The sequence below is a fragment of the Leguminivora glycinivorella genome, chromosome 14 (genome assembly GCF_023078275.1).
Source record: "Leguminivora glycinivorella isolate SPB_JAAS2020 chromosome 14, LegGlyc_1.1, whole genome shotgun sequence".
In the NCBI taxonomy this organism is placed as follows: Eukaryota; Metazoa; Arthropoda; class Insecta; order Lepidoptera; family Tortricidae; genus Leguminivora; species Leguminivora glycinivorella.
Window position 1 is genome coordinate 9,676,633 of NC_062984.1, and position 11,055 is coordinate 9,687,687.

At 39.7% G+C, this 11,055-nt stretch overlaps 1 protein-coding gene across 1 annotated transcript; it reads left to right on the plus strand.

The window, feature by feature from the left end:
* The first annotated feature begins 145 nt into the window (after nt 1–145).
* Nucleotides 146–11,013, plus strand: LOC125233054. Its single transcript, XM_048138899.1, has 7 exons — nt 146–319; nt 393–594; nt 822–1,139; nt 1,312–1,417; nt 1,834–1,949; nt 2,940–3,001; nt 10,809–11,013. Exons 2-7 carry the CDS (start codon nt 409–411, stop codon nt 10,882–10,884), a joined length of 864 nt encoding a protein of 287 aa, XP_047994856.1. The 5' UTR covers nt 146–319; nt 393–408; the 3' UTR covers nt 10,885–11,013.
* Nucleotides 11,014–11,055: the final 42 nt, after the last annotated feature.

The following is an 11,055-nucleotide window of genomic DNA, read 5'->3' on the forward strand; positions in this document are numbered from 1 at the left end:
GATCTGAGTACCGAGTTGAGTACGTTTCACGAGTGACTCACATTCATAGTACAACACTATCTCTTTATGCTGATTCGTCAATCAAACCAAACAAATCCAATCCAATCCAATCATTCAAAAATAAACATGGCGGCGTGGTTGTGATACTATTACTATACTATACGTGAATTATAAATAATTCAAGGAGTAGGTAGTAGACGATATATCGAATGGTGATAAATTATATTGAAGCTAGTATCTGTGTCTGAAGATATATCAAATTTCAAATATTCGTACGATGCCGTTTCATAGCATCGTAATTCAGAACCAACACAATGAAGTAAGTCAAGTTTTATGATCAATAAAAGTTCCACATGTTATTTTTCAGTGTCATAAAAGCGCGTTTCTTACAGATAAGGTTATAGTGAAATGTTTAAACAACAAGTATCGCCGCGGAGCGTCCATCCGTACCAGACAACGATGGTTCCGCGAAGCGAACAGCAGTTTGTTACTGCTGCCCAACAAAGGAGCAAGTTTCCTTGGGCGGAAGACATCAACCCGCCCGTGTACCAAGTCGCGGGAACTGACAGCTCTACCTCAGAAACCGCTTACCATGTAAGTTTTAATTTTACTTCTGTTTCCACTTATAACCTGCACTTTACAAGGTGGTGTTTGTTTAATTTTATTTTATATTTCGGCTTTAATTATTTTTAATATGTAAAATAAAATACATAGAAACATATTTAACAGTATAAACACCTACTGTTGTTCGTGATATCAATACATTTTTTTAAATGGTGGGTTTTGTTTTTTGTTTATAAACATCAGACTGTTTATTTCAGGTTCCTCACTACTATAATGAAGATATAAGAGAGTATGGTCCACCGTCACCTGTATACCAATCTCCATATGGGGGTGGTACATGGAGAAGCTACAAGAAAGGGGAGAAGCTCCCCATGCACACTGCAGCCTCACAAGCATACAGCTTTCCGGAATGTGCTTCAGCATTTTCACTGCCAATATGTGATATGGACAACCGTATGAAGCCTCCGGAGAGGTCACCGGTGCCACCTATACCATCAGTCAGCCCTGAACCCATGATTGGTGCCTGTGGTGGCCACTGTCCTGGCTTTGAATATGTGTGCTATTACATTTTACAGGTATTGTCAAATATAAAGTATTTTAATTACTACATTACAGCGATAAGACTGCCTGTTGCTACCTTATGTTTAATGTAGTTCTGTTATCTTTGTGGTGCAATAAAGAATATTTACTTACATTGAAAACAGATAAATATAAGGATAAAATATTCATCATTGTTTTATTTTTCAGGTGATATTTGTTGTAGGGATATTAACTGGGATCTCATTATGTATTGCTGGAATTGTTTTAAGGCGTACCAACAGAAATGGGGATTTGGGAGTCCTTGTTTATATAGGTGAGAATTATGAAATACTAAATTATTTCCTGTTGTAAGGATCTGGAGACAGTTCTCTGCCCAAAGTGTTAAGGCAGATTCATGTCTGCCCAAAGTGTTAAGGCAGATTCATGTCTATGTAGAGTGACCTCCTTCATGCACCTATTTCTTTACAAGACACAATGCTCTATGTGGACCTGCTTGTGAAAGAAGTCCAAAATATAGTTTTGCTTTCATGAGGCATTAACAAGATAAGCTGAGGAAGTAAATTGCTTTCTGACTTGTGATGTCATGGACATCATGAATCTACTTGAATACTGTGGAACCTACCTTAATGATGACCAATTCAAATCCAATTGATTTAAATATTTTGTTTGGAGTAGAGGAGAATAGTATCTGAAGGTTAAAAATATAAGTTGTTTACTTTTGTTTTGCAGGATGCCTGTCTTCCTGCGTGTGCTGTGTGCTCCTTGGCGTGCAATGCTGCGTTCGACGCGAGATCCGGCAACGTAAGCTGCGCGCTAACGTGCACATACCCTTGCAACCCATACAGGTACTATCCTAGAAATCCGTTTTACGTTTCCATACCAAAAAGTTACAAAAGGAGCCCTGTTGGTCCGACTATCCATCTTGAAATATTCATAAGGCTAACCAACATTTTTTTAAATTATTATTTTAACATTTTTACAGATTTGTAATTAATTTATTTCAAAAAGGACACTTATTGAAATGTAGTTCTTTTTGCAGAGAAATTGCCTTAAATACAGTCTGATCAAAAAGGGTATAAATTAAAAAGTGCCAACATTGTAATGTCATCCCTTTCAAATGAATATGTGTGAGAAAGCAGGACGACAACACTATGATGTTGCCACTTTAATTTCTACTCTTTTTGGCCAGACTGTAGATAAGATATGACCATGCATAATGGTACTAGGCTAGTGATCATCAAAGAAAATAATTTATACATATACTAACCATTGACTAATAAGTTAATCTTATACTTTTAAACGAGCAATTCTTGTATATTTATTTATTTATTTATATATATATTTATTTACACTGACGATCTCGGAAACCGCCCTAACGATTTCGCAGAAATTTGTTATGTGGGGGTTTTTGGGGGTGAAAAATCGGTCTAACTTATCCTTAGGTCCCGGAAAACGCGAATTTTCGAGTTTTCATGCGTTTTTTCGCGCGCCATCTCGTGTGCAGTAGTTGTACTGTTAAGACAGAATTCTTTCGGTCGATGTAAGTACTATTTATTGCAAACACTAGATGGCGACACAGGTCAAGGCTAAAACGAATAGAAAATACACTATTTGAGTTTTTGTGGCGAAATGCGCGCCATCTCGTGTGGAGTAGTTGTGTTGTTAAGGCTGAGAATTCTTTCGCTCGATGTAGGTACTATTCATTTTTGAACTAGATGACGACACATGTCAAGGATACGAAACAGAACCGAGCGAAGCTCGGTTGCCCAGATATTGACTGACTATAGTAAAACTTTATTTCATTAAACTATAATTTTAAAATGAAATTGTTCTAGGAAGCACCTGCACCAGCTTGTCCGTTATTGACATCCACTCTACCTCATAGTCAAGTATATAGGTAAGTTCATTTTTAACACGCTTTTATTAGGTCGTCGTGTATGTAACTATGTATGTAATGGAATCTAAGGAAGCTAATTTAACCATCTTCCAGGAGTCGTAGCGTAATGAAAATTGGCAGCTATGTGTAGTTCCGATGACAATACAACAATATGGTACTGTTGAGCTGATCTGATGATGGAGTCGGAAGATATGAACTGGAACTACATGATGGAACATCGTATCATAGCCGTTTTTGGGTTTCTTAGAAAAGTCTTGTAATGAACTTTGACTACAATTAGGTTTCAAGGTCTGATGATGAAGCCGAAAGATATGAACTGGAACTACATGATGGAACATCGTATCATAGCTGTTTTTGGGTTTCTTAGAAAAGTCTTGTAATGAACTTTGACTACGATTAGGTTTCAAGGTCTGATGATGGAGCCGGAAGATATGAACTGGAACTACATGATGGAACATCGTATCATAGCTGTTTTTGGGCTTCTTAGGAAAGTCTTGTAATGAACTTTGACTACAATTAGGCTTCAAGGTCTGATGATGGAGTCGGAAGATATGAACTGGAACTACATGATGGAACATCGTATCATAGCCGTTTTTGGGTTTCTTAGAAAAGTCTTGTAATGAACTTTGACTACGATTAGGTTTCAAGGTCTGATGATGGAGCCGGAAGATATGAGATGGAACTACATGATGGAACATCGTATCATAGCTGTTTTTAGGCTTCTTAGAAAAGTCTTGTAATGAACTTTGACTACGATTAGGTTTCAAGGTCTGATGATGGAGCCGGAAGATATGAACTGGAACTACATGATGGAACATCGTATCATAGCTGTTTTTGGGCTTCTTAGAAAAGTCTTGTAATGAACTATGACTACGATTAGGTTTCAAGGCCTGATGATGGTGCCGGAAGATAAGAACAGAAAAAAGGGGGGGGGGCTCGAAGGGGGAAGCATGAAAGAAAGATCAACGTAGTATTTAAAATAAGTTGGGTTAGCGTTTTCTTGTGACCTTTCAGAGCATACAAAGGGAGGCTCGGGGGGCGAAGCCCCCCGCATAAAAGAAAGATCAACGTTGTATTTAAAATAAGTTGGGTTAAGGTTTTCTTGTGATCCCCAAGAGTAAAGAAAAGGGGGGCTCGGGGGGCGAAGCCCCCCCGCATGAAAGAAAGACAAACGTTGTATTTAAAATAAGTTGGGTTAGGGTTTTCTTGTTACCCTTAAGAGTAACGAACAGGGGGGGCTCGGGGGGCGAAGCCCCCGCATAAAAGAAAGATAAACGTTGTATTTAAAATAAGTTGGGTTAGGGTTTTCTTGTTACCCTTAAGAGTAACAAAAAGGGGGGCTCGGGGGCGAATCCCCCCGCATAAAAGAAAGATTAACGTAGTATTTAAAATAAGTTGGGTTAGCGTTTTCTTGTGACCTTTAAGAGCAAACAAAGGGGGCTCGGGGGCGAAGCCCCCGCATAAAAGAAAGATCAACGTTGTATTTAAAATAAGTTGGGTTAGCGTTTTCTTGTGACCTTTAAGAGCAAACAAAGGGGGCTTGGGGGGCGAAGCCCCCCGCATTAAAAAAAGATCAACGTTGTATTTAAAATAAGTTGGTTTAGGGTTTTCTTGTGACTCTTAAGAGTAACGAAAAGGGGGGCTCGGGGGGCGAAGCCCCCCGCATAAAATAAAGATCAACGTAGTATTTAAAATAAGTTAGGTTAGGGTTTTCTTGTTACCCTTAAGAGTAACGAAAAGGGGGGCTCGGGGGGCAAAGCCCCCGCATAAAAAAAGATTAACGTAGTATTTAAAATAAGTTGGGTTAGCGTTTTCTTGTGACGTTAACGTTGTATTTAAAATAAGTTGGGTTAGCGTTTTCTTGTGACCTTTAAGAGCAAACAAAGGGGGGCTCGGGGGCGAAGCCCCCGCATGAAAGAAAGATCAACGTTGTATTTAAAATAAGTTGGGTTAAGGTTTTCTTGTAACCCTTAAGAGTAACGAAAAGGGGGCTCGGGGGCGAAGCCCCCGCATAAAAGAAAGATAAACGTTGTATTTAAAATAAGTTGGGTTAGGGTTTTCTTGTTACCCTTAAGAGTAACGAAAAGGGGGGCTCGGGGGGCGAAGCCCCCCGCATAAAAGAAAGATTAACGTAGTATTTAAAATAAGTTGGGTTAGCGTTTTCTTGTGACCTTTAAGGGCAAACAAAGGGGGCTCGGGGGGCGAAGCCCCCGCATAAAAGAAAGATCAACGTTGTATTTAAAATAAGTTGGGTTAGCGTTTTCTTGTGACCTTTAAGAGCAAACAAAGGGGGGCTCGGGGGGCGCAGCCCCCCGCATGAAAGAAAGATCAACGTTGTATTTAAAATAAGTTGGGTTAAGGTTTTCTTGTAACCCTTAAGAGTAACGAAAAGGGGGGCTCGGGGGCGAAGCCCCCGCATAAAAGAAAGATCAACGTAGTATTTAAAATAAGTTGGGTTAGGGTTTTCTTGTGACCCTTAAGAGTAACGAAAAGGGGGCTCGGGGGCGAAGCCCCCCCGCATAAAAGATCAACGTAGTATTTAAAATAAGTTGGGTTAGCGTTTTCTTGTGACCTTTAAGAGCAAACAAAGGGGGGCTCGGGGGGCGAAGCCCCCCGCATAAAAGAAAGATCAACGTTGTATTTAAAATAAGTTGGGTTAGCGTTTTCTTGTGACCTTTAAGAGCAAACAAAGGGGGCTTGGGGGCGAAGCCCCCGCATGAAAGAAAGATCAACGTTGTATTTAAAATAAGTTGGTTTAGGGTTTTCTTGTTACCCTTAAGAGTAACGAAAAGGGGGCTCGGGGGGCGAAGCCCCCCCGTATAAAAGAAAGATCAACGTAGTATTTAAAATAAGTTGGGTTAGCGTTTTCTTGTGACCTTTAAGAGCAAACAAAGGGGGGCTCGGGGGGCGCAGCCCCCCGCATGAAAGAAAGATCAACGTTGTATTTAAAATAAGTTGGGTTAAGGTTTTCTTGTAACCCTTAAGAGCAACGAAAAGGGGGGCTCGGGGGGCGAAGCCCCCGCATAAAAGAAAGATCAACGTAGTATTTAAAATAAGTTGGGTTAGGGTTTTCTTGTGACCCTTAAGAGTAACGAAAAGGGGGGCTCGGGGGCGAAGCCCCCCGCATAAAAGAAAGATCAACGTAGTATTTAAAATAAGTTGGGTTAGCGTTTTCTTGTGACCTTTAAGAGCAAACAAAGGGGGGCTCGGGGGGCGAAGCCCCCCGCATGAAAGAAAGATCAACGTTGTATTTAAAATAAGTTGGTTTAGGGTTTTCTTGTGACTCTTAAGAGTAACGAAAAGGGGGCTCGGGGGGCGAAGCCCCCGCATAAAATAAAGATCAACGTAGTATTTAAAATAAGTTAGGTTAGGGTTTTCTTGTTACCCTTAAGAGTAACGAAAAGGGGGGCTCGGGGGGCGAAGCCCCCGCATAAAAAAAGATTAACGTAGTATTTAAAATAAGTTGGGTTAGCGTTTTCTTGTGACGTTAACGTTGTATTTAAAATAAGTTGGGTTAGCGTTTTCTTGTGACTTTTAAGAGGAAACAAAGGGGGGCTCGGGGGGCGAAGCCCCCGCATGAAAGAAAGATCAACGTTGTATTTAAAATAAGTTGGGTTAAGGTTTTCTTGTAACCCTTAAGAGTAACGAAAAGGGGGCTCGGGGGCGAAGCCCCCGCATAAAAGTAAGATCAACGTAGTATTTAAAATAAGTTGGGTTAGGGTTTTCTTGTGACCCTTAAGAGTAACGAAAAGGGGGCTCGGGGGCGAAGCCCCCGCATAAAAGAAAGATCAACGTAGTATTTAAAATAAGTTGGGTTAGCGTTTTCTTGTGACCTTTAAGAGCAAACAAAGGAGGGCTCGGGGGGCGAAGCCCCCCGCATAAAAGAAAGATAAACGTTGTATTTAAAATAAGTTGGGTTAGGGTTTTCTTGTTACCCTTAAGAGTAACGAAAAGGGGGGCTCGGGGGGCGAAGCCCCCGCATAAAAGAAAGATTAACGTAGTATTTAAAATAAGTTGGGTTAGCGTTTTCTTGTGACCTTTAAGGGCAAACAAAGGGGGGCTCGGGGGGCGAAGCCCCCCCCGCATAAAAGAAAGATCAACGTTGTATTTAAAATAAGTTGGGTTAGCGTTTTCTTGTGACCTTTAAGAGCAAACAAAGGGGGGCTCGGGGGCGCAGCCCCCCGCATGAAAGAAAGATCAACGTTGTATTTAAAATAAGTTAGGTTAAGGTTTTTCTTGTAACCCTTAAGAGTAACGAAAAGGGGGGCTCGGGGGGCGAAGCCCCCCGCATAAAATAAAGATCAACGTAGTATTTAAAATAAGTTGGGTTAGGGTTTTCTTGTGACCCTTAAGAGTAACGAAAAGGGGGGCTCGGGGGGCGAAGCCCCCGCATAAAAGAAAGATCAACGTAGTATTTAAAATAAGTTGGGTTAGCGTTTTCTTGTGACCTTTCAGAGCATACAAAGGGGGGCTCGGGGGGCGAAGCCCCCCGCATAAAAGAAAGATCAACGTTGTATTTAAAATAAGTTGGGTTAAGGTTTTCTTGTGATCCTCAAGAGTAAAGAAAAGGGGGGCTCGGGGGGCGAAGCCCCCCGCATGAAATAAAGATCAACGTAGTATTTAAGATTAGTTGGGTTAGCGTTTTCTTGTGACTTTTAAGAGCAAACAAAGGGGGGCTCGGGGGGCGAAGCCCCCCGCATGAAATAAAGATCAACGTAGTATTTAAGATTAGTTGGGTTAGCGTTTTCTTGTGACCTTTAAGAGCAAACAAAGGGGGGCTCAGGGGGCGAGGCCCCCCGCATAAAAGAAAGATCAACGTTGTATTTAAAATAAGTTGGGTAATGGTTTTCCTGTGACCCTTAAGAGCAAATAAAGGGGAGCTCGGCAAAAAAGAAATACTTAAATTTTGTTTGAATTAGTTGAAATGTGACAATATTTTCTAATCGATTCAAACAAAATCCCACTAGCTGAGAGCTTCAAAACAATGTATGGCGAAAGTATGTCTCTCTAATGTCTTCAAAAAGTCCGCGATGGCACATGTCTATATTGTCTATCTTTTACGGACAATTTACTAGGTATAAACATTTTTATGATAATACCGTAATAAGAAGGTAGCCGCTAGTTATTATTAAGTAGCAATTAGCAATAAGTACACGTTAAGCCACAAATGGCATGTAAAATCCGCCTACTTGAAATAAATTTATGTATAAATGTTAAAGTATTTCATTATTAATGACTAAAAAGTGTAAAATAAATTAATAGTTTAAAAAACACTATAAAACACGCTTTTATAAATGCACGTAAAAGCCAAAAATAAATTATGGATCGTTTAAGTTGTCTCTATTTGTGAGCTGAAGTTTAAAAACTATGTGCTTTTAATTATAATATTTGATTGTAAAAGCGTGGGGCGCTGGAACAGGAAAGACTTTCTTGTAAACAAATACTAATCCGAACTTCCTGGCGAATGAAGTTGCATATGAACATAACGTTTACATATGCCGCCTAAGGGTTACCAAAGAGAACCAAAGATATCTCGTCCATGAACAAGAACTCTGCATCCTGTCACTGTAGATACTTTCCCCTTTTGTACTTTGATTACCGGAAAAAAGCGGCGTTCTAAGTGTCGGTGACTGTCGACTCTCCTCGCTATTAGCGCATATTTTGTCTGAGTTCGACAAACTGGTACCTACTTTGAACACTGACTTTTAATTGATTTGACTGTTTAATTAATGTAGAACCTACTAGTCATGCTGCAACTCCAGTTAGCGCGTCAATCTGTGTAACCTCCTTCCCGTAACATAGCATAATTTGATTTATCAGCAAGTTATACAAAAAGTCTTTCCTGTTCCAGCGCCCCACGCTTTTACAATCAAATATTATAATTAAAAGCACATAGTTTTTAAACTTCAGCTCACAAATAGAGACAACTTAAACGATCCATAATTTATTTTTGGCTTTTACGTGCATTTATAAAAGCGTGTTTTATAGTGTTTTTAGGGTTCCGTAGCCAAAATGGCAAAAACGGAACCCTTATAGTTTCGTCATGTCCGTCTGTCCGTCTGTCCGTCTGTCCGTCTGTCCGTCTGTCACAGCCGATTTACTCGGAAACTATAAGTACTACAGTGATGAAATTTGATGGGAATATGAGTTGTATGAACCGCTACAAAATTATGACACTAAATAGTAAAAAAAAGAATTGGGGGTGGGGCCCCCCATACATGTAACTGAGGGATGAAAATTTTTTTTTCGATGTACATACCCGTGTGGGGTATCAATGGAAAGGTCTTTTAAAATGATATAAAGTTTTCTAAAAAACATTTTTCTTAAAGTGAACGGTTTTTGAGATATCAGCTCTCAAAGTCGTAAAAAGTATGTCCCCCCCCCCTCTATTTTTATAACTACGGGGTATAAAATTCTAAAAAAAATAGAGGTGATGCATGCTAATTAACTCTTTCAACGATTTTTGGTTTGATCAAAGTATCTCTTATAGTTTTTGAGATAGGTTGATTTAACTGTAATTTTGGTTAAATATTTGCTGCTACGGAACCCTTTGTGCGCGAGCCCGACTCGCACTTGGCCGGTTTTTAAACTATTAATTTATTATTATTAAATTGAAACGGGACTTAATCGCGTAAAACTTACGTTTATATTTAACCCGACGTTACGGACATGACATTACGTCCGTGGTCACGGGTAGTCTACCCGGACGTAATGTCATGTCCGAAACGTCGGGTTAAATATAAACGTAAGTTTTACGCGATAAAGTCCCGTTTTAATTTAATAATAAATATGAGTGAAGATCGTGTTAGTTTAAATCAAGTGTTAGTTTAAGTTCATTTTGTATATAACAAGGATAATTATTTAAATAGGATTTACAATCTTCATACTAAGGATCGTACCTTCATTTTTTAGCGCCACCTATTGAATACTATCATATCTACACTGATGATGCCTACAATTTTTTTTTAATGTGTATTGACGTGTTATCATGATATTATTATTAAAATAAGAAGCATGTCATTTGTTCTTATAAAAAATAAAGACTCAAAAATATTTCGGGAAATGATTTTGGCCACTTCCAGGCTGCGAAACAGCGCCATCTAGCTTAGGGACCGGCCACATCAGAGCGTCGCGTGTCTCGGGGCGCGCAACGGACGTCCGCGCCACGCCACCTGAGTGTAATTCAAAAAACGTCTCCTCAGTACATTTTGTATAGGAAGGACGTAAGACGCGCCCCAGGTGGCGTGGCGCGCGCCGCGCCGCTTGGCGGCGCGTCTTACGTCCTTCCTATACAAAATGTACTAAGGAGACGTTTTTTGAATTACACTCAGGTGGCGTGGCGCGGACGTCCGTTGCGCGCCCCGAGACACGCGACGTTTAAGTGGGAACGCTGGCTTTTAAGCCTAAAAGACCCATACATTTCAGGGGTACGCTTTTTTGTATGGGCTTTGTCGGTCCCGGTATTATATGGTCCTTGGTATATAATTTAATTTGAAGATATTGATTTCCTTCCATAAACGAGACCACTAATGTTTCAATTAATGGCCATAGCAAACGTGAAAAGGATGCAGTTATTTTTGTATTTCGTCTATGTATGTACGTATTCGTCTATGTATGTACGTATTTTACTTTACGATTGGTCAAAACATGGATATCTCTATCAGTTTATCATAATATCCTTTCCCGTGCCTCTTAAAATATAATATCTCTGTATAAAATTTTATGGAAGTAAAATAAGGATTTAATTTTAGCAGTCTGGCGTCAAAAGATAACAGACAGGGAATAAAACAGATATTAAATTTTTCAGACCAACAACTGCCATTCTTTGCCAAGATGATGACGTGACTGGAATTCCCTGGTGGCGCAGGACTACAAGAGACTGAATAGGTTTAAATTTATTTACCTTAGTGTATATGAAAGTATATTTTGTGTAACATTTAAGCTAAACTGTTTTTTTTTACATAATAATGTTGGAATGACATTGAAACTCAATAATAAAATCATAAATCTCACCTCACCTTTTTATTTGTTACTAACTTATGAAATAAAACAGC